Source organism: Parasteatoda tepidariorum, chromosome 6 (assembly GCF_043381705.1).
Source record: "Parasteatoda tepidariorum isolate YZ-2023 chromosome 6, CAS_Ptep_4.0, whole genome shotgun sequence".
NCBI lineage: Eukaryota > Metazoa > Arthropoda > Arachnida > Araneae > Theridiidae > Parasteatoda > Parasteatoda tepidariorum.
The window spans coordinates 53,504,083-53,516,841 of record NC_092209.1 but is presented as its reverse complement, the minus strand read 5'-3'; the positions used below and the strand labels follow the sequence as shown (position 1 = coordinate 53,516,841).

The following is a 12,759-nucleotide window of genomic DNA, read 5'->3' as shown; positions in this document are numbered from 1 at the left end:
AACCAAACCTCTTTATAAATTTATTTAGTTTGTGGATATGAAAAAAAGTACATGAAAACATTATCATGAATCTGAGAACTTTTTTTGATTTACAAGCTCATATTGGAAACCACGTGCCTCTTTCATATGTAAGACTATACTGCTTAGGTTAAATTTTCCATTTTTTTTTTTTATGGAATCCAACATGCAATGCAATGTTGCATGCTTTGAGAAATCTTGTTTCCATTTTATATATAAAATTTATCTTGCATACAAATTAAGAGATTAGAGTGAAACTACTATTTATTACTTTTTATTCATGGCGATAAATGCAAATCAATTATATAATTCATAAGTTTTTAAAAATAAAATGAAAATATTTATATTTGACTAATTTTATGTAATTTAGAAAGTATTGAAAAAAACAGAATAATAATAATTTTTTTTTTATTTCAGTTAAAAACACATTTCTGAAAATTTCAAACTTTCTTTCATCAGACCACTTGATTTAACAAGTTATTATTTTAATTATTTAATTAAATTTTTTTAAAAAACATTCATTTTATGCTGCTGTATAGGAATTTTTGTGATATTTAAAAAACATTTTTTTTTTTATCATTTTATGCTAAAAGTATAGGATAGTTCCTATGCTGAAGGATAGTTCACTTAGCTTAAACTCTTTTAAAGAATTTGACCTATGTCTTATCTGTTTTTTCACATGATTGTTTACAGAGATGTTAATACTTCTTGTTTTCAAACTTGGACCTCACCTTGTCATAAGATTAAAAAAAAAAAAAAAATTCTGAAACTTTTTTGTTTGTTGCTCTTTGTTTGTTGTGTTATTTATAATAAAACTTATACATATTCTTATTTATTTTGTACTTATTTTGATTTATTTCTAAGAACTGTTAAAAATGTTCTTTATGCTTACAGATCATTTCACTGTACTTATTCAAAAGTTCTTGCTGTGTGTTCCCACAAATGCTGAGGCTTCTATTGAGGATCTTTCAAATCCAGCTATGTTTTCTAATGATATTCAGATCAAAGTTAACAAAACTAAGTAAGTTGATTTTCTTTGAAAACAACGTTTAAAATTGCAACTGGTTAAAATTTATTAAAAACCTATTCATGTTTTGGTATCACAATGATACGCATTCATCAGTAGGATAAAAGACTGTCTTTTATCCTACTGATGTTAACTTTTAGTCTACTACTGATTTCTGTTACTGTCAGTCTTTTATCAGTGAGATAAAAGATTGTCTTTAAAGGTACTGATGTTAACTACTATTGATTTCTAATACTAACAGTCTTTTATTCTATTTCATCAGTAGGATAAAAGACTGCCTTCTATTCTACTAATGTTAACTTTTGGTCTTTGGTCTACTGACAGTCTTTTATCCTATTTTTTCAGTGGGATAAAAGAAAGTTTTGTGATTTTTAAACATTATTAATGAAATCCATTTTTATCACAAAAAATTACCCTCATAATTTAAAGCAAGTTTATGATGCTTTTTTCTGTAAATTTTTTTTTGTAAATATTATGATATACATTGTGTTAATACGCGAATTTTGGCAGTCGTATTTAATTTTTTTCTGTTCTGTTGTTTTTTACATATTATTGAAATAATCAGTTGCAGTCATGTGGTAGCACTGAATAGGGGTGCAAAACTATTTGTTTAATAGTACCAATTAGAAAAGAAATTGTGCTAAATATTGGGAAAGATTCTTAGATGTTCTAAAGTTATTCCAATGGTGTACAAGGGTGGGTGGACACTCAGGGCAAATTCCCTTTAAAAAAGGGGGGTAGCTAGAAGAATCTCTTTTTTAAAAAAAACTATTTGGAAAAATATGTATTTATAAAATTCAAAATCTACATTTTAAATTTATATCTTATGTTACTCATAGGGAAAATTATTCTATAGTAAATATTAAAACTATTTTCATACTATTTATTTTATTTTTATACAAAAGTTTAAAATCTTTTTATCATATTAGTTAAGATCTGTTTTTTTCTTACTCAGAGTATTTGATATTAAAAATTAGTACGCTTTTGTAATTTTGAATTCAACATCATGGGTGCAAGTCTTCCGTCCCCAGGACGGATTTCCGTCTTTCGAAAGTGTCCGCGGACGGAAGTAAGACGGAAACAAGACTGACTCGAAGACGGAAATAGGAAAAAAATTTTTCTGTCCTTAAAAATATTTTTTAGGTCTACGTTATTGGTCTACTTTCTTTGTTGTTATTTTACAGGGATGAAAGACTTCCTCGGAAAATCGCTTTTTTCTCCCAATTTTTAAAATTTCCAACCATGTTCCAAAAACTAAAATTTTTGGAGAGTTAAAGAACCCAAGCCGCCCGAACGATAGTTGGATTACCGCGACTTCCGCTATAGAGTGGAAAATGAGTCTAAGCGTTTCGTTTGTTTGGCTGATTTTCCGAATTTTAAATGTTAGGAACTGCGCCGGAATCGCTAAAATCGCGATTTTTAATCAGACGATTTTAATATCAATCATCGATTTTCGTATTTAACTGATTTAAAAGTTACGTGCTGCGATTTTTTTTACGCTATTTAAAACTCGTACCAGCAATTCCTATTCACTCAATTTAAATATCCAATATCGCGATTTGTGTTTAAGCGTTTTTAAAACCCAATATCGCGATTTGTATTCTCGCGAGTTTAAAATCCAACGTCACAATTCGTATTCACGCATTTTTGAATCCAATATTTCGATTCATTATCACGCAGTTGTATCGTTTTTCGTATTTGTACGCTATTTAAAAATTACTCATTGCGATTCGTTTTGACCTGATCTAAAAATTATGCATCGTTATTCTTAATTACGCGATTTAAAAATTCAATATCACAATTTGTATTTAAGCGGTTTTAAAACCTAATATCGCTATTTGTATTCTCGCGAGTTTAAAATACAACGTCGTGATTCGTATTCACTCATTTTTAAATCCAATATTTCGATTCATTATCACGCAATTGTAATATCAGATATCGTTTTTCGTATTTGTACTCTATTTAAAAATTACTCATTGCGATTCGTATTCACGTGATCTAAAAATTCTGCATCGTGATTCTTAATTACGCGATTTAAAAATTCAATACCGCAATTTGTACTTTCGTATTTTTAAAATCCAACAGCGCGATTCATATTCACGTGATTTTAAAATCCATAATCGCGATTCTTATTCGCGCAATTATAAAATTCAATATCGCGATTCATGTTCACGCGATTTTAAAATCCAACCTCAGAATTCATATTCAAGTGATTTTATAATCCAAAATCGCGATTCATATTCACGCGATTTTATAATCATAAATCGCGATTCATATTCACGCGATTTTATAATCCAAAATCGCGATTCATATTCACGCGATTTTAAAATCCAATATCGTAATTTGTATTTTCGTGTTTTTAAAATCCAACAGCTTGATTCATATTTAGGCGATTTTAAAATCCAACCGCACGATTCATATTCACGCGATTTTAAAATCCAAAATCGCGATTCATATTCACACGAATTTAAAATCCAATATCGCGATTCATATTCACGCGATTTTAAAATCCAATATCGCGACTCATAATCACGCGATTTTAAAATCCAATATCGCGATTCTTCAAAGAAGTAGAAGTAAGTTTTTTCTTGAATTAGTTACTGTAAAGATGTGGTATATTTTTCATTAGTAAGCAATTTAATAGTTGTGCCTTCCTATAATTGCTTAATTTTTTTTGATATGGTAGTCAAAATTTTAAAATTCTATTTCGGAAAAATTTGAAGTTAACTGTCTAAATGCTTCTGCCACTTTAAATATTAAATAAGAATCTCCCAGCATAGTTAAAAGTTGCTTTTATAATTCTCAGTATCATATAGAGCACCCCCTCCCCCCCTTCCTCCCAGTGACATGCTTTGTAAAAGTTCAGCTTTTTTTATTTTTGTCCACTTTCATACCTGTATTTTATCAAAAGACAGATGAATAAATATTTTTTGTACAGTATTTAAACTTGATGTATTATGGTAAAGCTTTCTTAGATAGTTTGCATATGTCGAGGGGGTATTGTGTATGTTAGGTATTTCAGTCAAAAAATTTTCAGTCTTGGCCTTTTTTCCAACTTGCACCCATGTTCAACATGTTGTAATTGCAAATTTATAGTAGTGTATAGGTTAAGTATGTAGTTTGTTAATTTTTTTCTATTAAGAAAATTTGATGACTATATTTAACTGTTCTTTATAATATAGTTCTGAAATTTGGTTTTATTATACTTTTGGTTTTTTGGGAAATTTGGTTTTTTCTTACTCAGAGTATTAGATATTAAAAATTAGTATGCTATTGTAATTTTGAATTCAACATGTTGTAATTGCAAATTTATAGTAGTGTATAAGCTCAGTATGTAGTTTGTTAATTTTTTTCTTTTAAGAAAATTTGATGACTATATTTGAAAGTTCTTTATGTAGTTCTGAACTTTGGTTTTATTATACTTTTTTTCATTTACATAAAATATTTAAAGAAACCACAGTTGTTTGAGCATTTTAGGAAATTCATTAAATCCATTTTTCTTTCCAATTGTTGCTTTTTAGTTTCCACTCGTATAAAAGTGGTATATTAAATAGTTTAGAAATTAATACCATTATTTAATTATAACTATAAAAAATTATGAACTACATAAAAATTGTTTTATTATTTAATTTATTTACTTTGAAAACAATTTATTTAATTTCTGTTAAAGGAAACTATTTCTTTCTGGTTTCGTTTTTCCATGGGTTTTTTTCTGCCTTTTTTTTTTTTCAAATTGTGGCAGAACATTTCTAGCCCTAATTTTAATTACTTATTATATGTTTATTAGTACGAATTTGCTAGAATGTTTAAAAAACTACTTTGAAATGTCTAAATCGAAAGACATTTGTTTTTCGTATATATAATAAACTTTCACATTTCATTGAATTAATATATTTTTGCTCTGATCTTCTATTTCAGTTAATTAATTGGCTTATGAAGTTAAAGTTAATATTAAAATAGTTTTGTTCAATGTGCATCAGTGATATTTAATATGCATTTTTCTTCATTTCTAACCATTTTTCTAACAAAAAAGTGTTGATTGTGCCAAATTTGCTGTATATTGTACTTAAATTTATTTTCTTTTACAGGTAAATTGATATAAGCTGAACAATATTCAGGAAAAGAACTGGTATTCGTATTGGGTATTTTAAAATTAAGCAATCAATCATACCAAAGGAATATGAAATTGATAACTTTGTTTTATAAATTGAATTATTCTTAAATATTTATTGCAAATGGTACCGGTGCTAAATTTGTATGTTCCTAATTATTTTGCCATATTTTTCAAAACTTAATTTTCGTTTCATATTATTAAAATGTATTATTGTACTTATTCAAAATTCATTCAAATTGTTATAAAAATAATTTTTTAAAGAGTATGATTGAAATATATCTCTTTAATAGTTCTTATAGAATTCCTCATTAAATTGTGTAAGTTAAGTATTAACCTCTCTTTTTTTTTTCTTCTAATCAGTATTTCAGATAATTGAGCACTATTTGTTATTTTGATTTTTTTCCAAAATTTCAATAGAGTCTTAAATTGAAAATCTTTTTCAAGTGTCCAGTTTTGTCACAAAAAATAATGTCTAAACAATGCTTTAAAAAATTTTTTTTAATGCATTATTTTTGTTTATGTTTTTTCAATTTAGGTTTTTTGATTGTCTGAATCAGAAATTTCATTGGTTGTAGTGTTTTTATGTTTACCACAAAGTTTAGACATTTTCAATCTTCACAAAGTTTACATTTTCTAAAAATTTTAAAAAACCGATAACTTTATGACAAGGATTAGACGCTTTCAGTCGACACAAAGTTTACATTTTCTAAAATTTTAATAAAACCCATATTGTAGCTTTTTTGGGTGTCCAATTGGGTCACAAAAAAATTATAATCAAGATGTTAAAATTTTTTTCAATAATTAATTAAAATTTTTTTTTTAATTTTCTCAATTTAGAATTTTTTATTGTCTGAATTTTAAATTTAATAGAGCATAGTATCATCTTAAGTTAATTGTTTAAGTTAATAATTTTTTTTTTTGCTATTTAACAAAACTCATGATATGCTCAATTATGTTTTCTAGTTAATTTGTCTTTTTATTATTATTTTTTACACTTATCATTTTCTTTATTTATTTCTTTGTCATTGATTATTTACATTTGCAAAATATTTGTCTTGTATTTGTCTGGCTCATGTAAATTTTCTTATTCTCATATTTTTTACATTGCACTATGTTTTTACTTGTAATATTCATGCTTGAACTTCTTTTTTTGATGTTTTGTCCCAAATTTGCATTGTTTTTTTTTTAAATGCAAGTCGTGCTTTATTGTCATTTGCATGTCATTTCATTTACAGAAATTGTAAGCTGTTTGTTATAATTTAAATTGTGTGTGCATTGAATTATAGATACTGATTTTATTGTTAACTGATATACAGTGTTAATTGTTTTATCATGGACCAAAATAGGGTATTAGTTAAGTGTACATGACATTTATTAACTTATAATTTAAATATTTTTTCATATTACTTTTTGTCCTTATTTTTTTTACCAAAACTTTTTTTAAGCTTCATTTTTGCAATTATAACTCGAAAATTTATCATATGAGTTTGTAAATAGCACTTGTTAAAGTGATTGTTGTAGTTGATTGCATATATAACTTACCCAGAAATTGCACAATTGTCTGTCACAAGTATTTTTTTTTTTATTTTTTTGTACTTTTTAATTTGAAGAACTATAAATAGTTATTTTTTTTGCCTTGTTTTAATATTTATAATTTTTTGTCATGTAATATTTATAAATTTTTTTTTTAATTAGTACTTTTATTACAGTACAATAGACTTATTTTGTTTAAGGATGAATTTCTTAAATTAAATTTTTAATCGTTTCGTGGATGCACTATGGATTTTAAATAATTTCTACAAAATCAAATTGAAGGTGTTAGAAAACTATGGAAAACCTTTGTAAATGACCTTTTATTTTTATCTCATAGGAAAAAGTTATTAAAAATTTATTTTATGATTGAATTGCAATCAATATTTTTCATAAATTTATTTATAAAGTTTTCAGCTGTTTATAAATATTTTTTATTCCATTCTCCTTGACTTCTAAATGAATATTTCATTCTGTTCCATAACAAAACAACTACCTGTTCACATTCTGTATTTTTTCCAATTTTATAATAATTCTGTAAATATCTTGGCTCTAGATACTTGTTCATGTTTGTTCATACAGTGATGTTTGGTCACATAATTGAATGAAATCGTTTGTTTACCTTTGTAGTCTCAGTTTGATTAGTTGTCATCAAACATGGTACATCTTTTGATTTGATTAAAAAGCTCTGTAACTTTAGCTGTGTATACATATAAGATTAAACCTCATTGATCTTTAAATTAAGATGAAGATTAGTTGAACATTTTATTTTCTATTAATTGAAACTAAAAAATTTTTGGCAATGGTTGTAAAAATTTTTTTTAAATTTATCTGTTGTATTTAATTTAATTCTTTTTCTTTCTTGTTGAGAATTATTTTATAGATTCTAGAAATGTTTCGTAAACATTCCTTATACTCAGAAAGAGCTTGAGAGTTTAGTTAGTATATACCTCTTTAAAATGAGATTATTTTAAATAATACGAGCTTGAATTTACTTTTTATATTAATCAAGTTTATTGAGAAAAACTTTTCATTTCATGTCACCTTAAAAAATTTTATTAGAAAAAAGTAGTTTTTGCTTTTAGGGAAGATTATGGTCCTGTAATTTTTTATAATTTTTTCTGTTACAAAATTTAATAATTGTTTTATTGAAGAACTTTATGTGATTGCAAAGAAAATATTGATGAATGTTTATTTTGATTTTGACATTGTAATTGTAATGAAAAAGTTGTGAAGTTTTCAAGTGTTGTGATGTTGGGCAAAATTGTACATATGTTCTAGCATTATCTTTCTTTTTAAAGAACAACAAAAGCAGCAGGTTTTATTGGAATAAATTAACCATTTTGAGAAATTAGTAAAAAGCTAGAATTCAATTCTCAGAAGGTTAACTTAAATAAATAATTTATCTGACTTCGTTTATGGGAAATTATTTGACTGGAAATTTTTTTTCCCGCTTTTATTTTCAATAAACTTAATCTTATTGCAAAATATATATATTAACCCACTAAGCGTTAGCTCTGTCTTTTTTTTCTTTGCAGCTTTAACCTTCAAATTTTCTTGCAATGGTTTTCTCCTTGTTAACAATGAGAAATCATTTTTCCTTAAGTTCTTAGTGTACAGCAGAGAAATATAGTATGATTTTGTCTGTAGGCTCAACACTTGAAGGATTAAAATATGTATTAAAAATCTTTTTCTTAAGCTGCAAAGACTGATATATGTTACAGCTTTGACTTTAAGATATTTCATATGATAATATATATATATATAAAAAAGAGACAATCTTCAATACATGCGCTGTTAAATATTTTGAAATAGTGATGATCCATTTTGATTTATGTTTTAATTTTAACTTTGTACTGGCAAATTTTTAGTGCTATTTTGAAAACTAAACTTTTTAAGGATTTATAAAAGGATTATCCATGACAATTAAAAATTTACATATTTTATTTAGAAGCTATTTATGAAGACAATTAGACTAGCGAATTTTATTAACGATTTTTAATATTTATACTGACAGATAGTGATGATATTCATGTCTTTTGAGTGCCATATATCTTTTTAATATGAACTTTATTACAGAAGAGAAATTGTGATAATAAGGAACAATTGCTGATCGAGTTTTAATATTTTTGTGCAATTTACTAAGATATTGTAAACCAACATGCAGAATCAATTCCATATGTTTTCCACAAATTTAATTTTCCAAACATATGCTTAGCAGCCGTTATCCTGTTTCAGGAATTATTCAATATTAAAGTCTTCCGAAAAAAATAGGTGCTGCAGTGATTCCCCCTTATTCATTTCAAGCTTTCTATGTTTCGTCATTTTTCCAGTATACCTTGAATACATGATATCGTTTGCATTGTGCTCAGTATAGCTGATTTCAATTGAATTCAAAAAGAATTTTTTGAGATTCTTGAAGCATATAAATTTTTATGCATTAATTAGAATTAACTAGTTTGTATTAATAGTGTTCTGTGATAAATATTTTGATATATATTTTTAAAATCCTTTTCAAAAATGAAGGCTAAGTGTAAACATATTTAAAAAATCACAAAAATGCTATTGAAATCTGATACCATTGAACATATCAAGTGCTCTAATCATCAAACCTTGTTTGAATGCTAAAAAATGCAGGGAAGAGTTTTAAGATGATTATTCAAAACTTCTTCACATTTTAACCAGCAATCTAATAGATTTTTTTATACAGTGCGCAAAAATAAACCACCCTGCATGACTTTTGATTTAATGATTTGATCTTCACATACTAGGACTCTATCTTAACGGTTTGAGGGGAAACCTTGAATATGCTAATTAGTTAGTACTGACGATATTTTAAATTATGAAATCAGACACGAAAATGTACTTTCTCACGATATTTTAAGTTATGAAATCAGACACGAAAATGTACTCTTTTCGAATAAACACACCTTTTTTAATGGATTTGTATTTCATACCCATAGAATAAAAGATAGCCACAATCTGGGAAATGTACCAATAGTTTGGTCAGAAGAGCAATCAAAAATTTGGACCCCTTAATGTTGATTTTACTTGTGTATTTTGATATTTCAAAATTTTTGAGCAAATTGGAACATTTTTGCATAGTTATAAAATTTGTTAATCCAAAGATAAGTCCATGCTGAATACAATTTTTAATAATTATTTATTAGTTTATTTCATTATGGTTTAAAAAATTCGGAATTTTAAGAAATTGTTATTATTGTATATTTAAAATTTGATTTTTCTGCAGCTATTCGACCAGTTTTGTTAAAATTTTGTATTTTGACATTCTTTTAAATAATGTAAAGATGAGTATATCTTACAATTCAAAATTTTTTTGTTTCTTGTTAAATAAAATGAAGAATAATTATTAAAGATAATTTTTTATGCATGGAATTATCTTTAGATAAACTAATTTTGTTCAAATTTGTGCGGAAATCTTTTTTAATTCTCCCAAGAATTTTTCAATATGGTAAAATGCACAAAAAGTAAAATTAACGTTCAGGGGCTAATTTTACTTTAGTAAAATTAGATCTTTGGACCTCTGCCCTGGCTAAACTATTGGGACCATGTTTCCCATATTGCGGATACCCCTTATATTTTTAGTGTCAGAAATGCTTGGCATTTGGATAAACAAATTTTATGATTGTACGTAAAAATGTTTGAAACACATAAAAATTAACGAGATCCAAACTTTTGGTCTCTCTCCTGGCCAAACTACGGAGACCATATGCGACAAACGGCTATATTTTGGGAATCAAAAATCCAAATCTTTTGAAAACAAGGCATGTTTATTCAGAGAAAATACGTTTTTGTGTCTGATTATAACTTACTATCTGATAGTAACTTTTCTGTCTGATAGTAACTTAAAATATTGTTTGCACAAACTAATTAGCATATATGAGATAACCCCCTCAGAACCATTAAGATTGAGTCCTAATACTTGAAGATTGGATCGTTAAATCAAAATATTTAGGGTGGGATTTTTTTTGCGCATTGTATACCTCATTTCTCAGTGGTAATTTGTCTTAGCGTTTTTGTTTTTTCTTTCCCCTCCTATAAATATTTTTTGCAACGCTTTATGTGTATCTTGTCATCATTTTTAACACCGATTCTAAAAATATATATTTAAAGAGGTCATTACGGAACACCCTGTGTAAGCATATTTTCTGAAATATTTTTTTCTAACTGTATGTAGTCCAAGTTTAATAAAAATATGCTCACTTTATAAATTTTAACTGTCATTTGAACTTTCCACGGAAAGTATTTATTTTCATGACATTTTTGTGTGTGCACCTAAGCTATATGTTTATTGTGACTGTAGATATGAGATATATCTTGGACCGTATAAGCTAGAATCTCTATTTTTATATATGCTCTTTCTGAATTCTAAGTATACTTGTATTCTGTTTTAATGTCATCTGTGTAAAGTAATTGATAACTGTGAAAATGTATAAGAATTAAAAATAAAATAATTCTTTTCTTGTTTATTGGTAATTATTTATTTATTAATAGTAATAAAGTGTGTGACTTCAAGTAAACAAAACAAAATTAGACATTTGTTACATTTTTGTAGTTAAAATCATCACTTCTGCAGAGAACTAATACAGTTGCTCAGTAAGTAAGTTTTGATTCTTGTACTAAGTGTAATAAAAAAAAATCTCTGACCTCTTGAAAAATCATTTGGAAAAGGAAAAAAACAACATCTTGGAAATGTATCGTTTTCAGAATTCTGCTTAGGAAATAACGTTTTTTTTTTTCCTCACAGAGTTTCAAAACTATTTACATGATCATCAACAGATGGCGCTGTTGATGAAAACTGAAACTATCTTTAATAACATCATTTTGCAGTGACAACGTGCTGCAGCCAGATGACAAAATGAACCTACAATTAAACATATATTTCAGCTTGATTGATCTGACATCAGCAATGAAACTAGTAATTCTATGCAGCAATGCTGTCTCTTAACAAATTTAGTTAATAATTTTGAGAAATATTAGTTTCCTAAGCAAAATGCAGCCTCCATCCTTCTTTAATTTAGTTTCAAATTGTTCGTTATTTCTGTAAGATCTGTCCGTGGCAGAAAATATATGAGAAAAACCCACAGATGTTATCATCTTCAATAACTTGAACCATCTATGAATGATTCTTATATCAGGTTAGATCTCATTATACAACCAAATGCATTGCCGTTTTTAATATTAATTTATTTAAATAAAGTTACTACTGGCTAATTTGTGCTAAATTTGAATGTAATAATAACAGAGTTCTAGTTTATTTTATCAAAAATCTTGAGAATTTTGTGTCAAGAATCATTCATAAATTTAAGTTATAAAAATTTTGATATAATAATGCTCCCCTTCCACAGCTATGCCTTTTGTAAAAAAAGTGAGGATTGTTAAATAAGCTTGTATATTAGACAAAATATTATGCGAACAAAACTGAAGGTTTTTCTTTTTTGGAAGGGGGGGGGGATTAAACAGCTTCAGGTCAATATTTCAAACGGCCATTCGTTTGGACTTGTGGCAGTGTCTTATCAATTTGCTGCTTTGAAACTAATTAAAAATTACAAAAATACCATTTTTTTCCAAAACAAAAACCTTAGTAAACAGTATTCAAAAACATAATTTCAGCTTCGTTGACTTTTAGTTGTTTTGCCTTTTACGGTGTCATTTGAGAATATCTCTTTCAATGACGATTTGAAATACCGTGCTAGCAAGCTGAATGATCATCTTGAACTTCTAAAACAGTTTGCCTTAGAGGTAATTAATAATAGCCCTTCTGAGGCCTTGGCTATCTACACGGATGGCATCAAGTTTGAAGACTAGAGCTGGGAGTGGTGTTTTCATCAGCTACCAGGAAATTAAATTTAGTATCAGTAACATGACTTTTGCTCAGTTTTTAAGTCAGAAATTATTGTTATTGGGAGGGCTTTTGAATTTGCTCTTACTACTGATTATAATAGAGTCTGGATCTTGACTGATTGTAAAAGTGCCATCAGATACCTAGAAAACTGGCAGGAAATATACGACAAACCTGACCAGGATTTGCTAGTACTTCTCTCCGAGC

General features: G+C 26.9%; 1 protein-coding gene across 1 annotated transcript in view; it reads left to right on the top strand.

The window, feature by feature from the left end:
* Positions 1-5,799, top strand: part of LOC107444086 (Y+L amino acid transporter 2) — a 52,048-nt gene extending 46,249 nt beyond the window's left edge. The window contains exons 10-11 of the mRNA XM_016058167.3: positions 913-1,039; positions 5,134-5,799. Of these exons, the coding sequence (XP_015913653.1) occupies positions 913-1,039; positions 5,134-5,137 (131 nt within the window). The 3' untranslated portion in view covers positions 5,138-5,799. The remainder of the gene's footprint in view (positions 1-912; positions 1,040-5,133) is intronic.
* Positions 5,800-12,759: the final 6,960 nt, after the last annotated feature.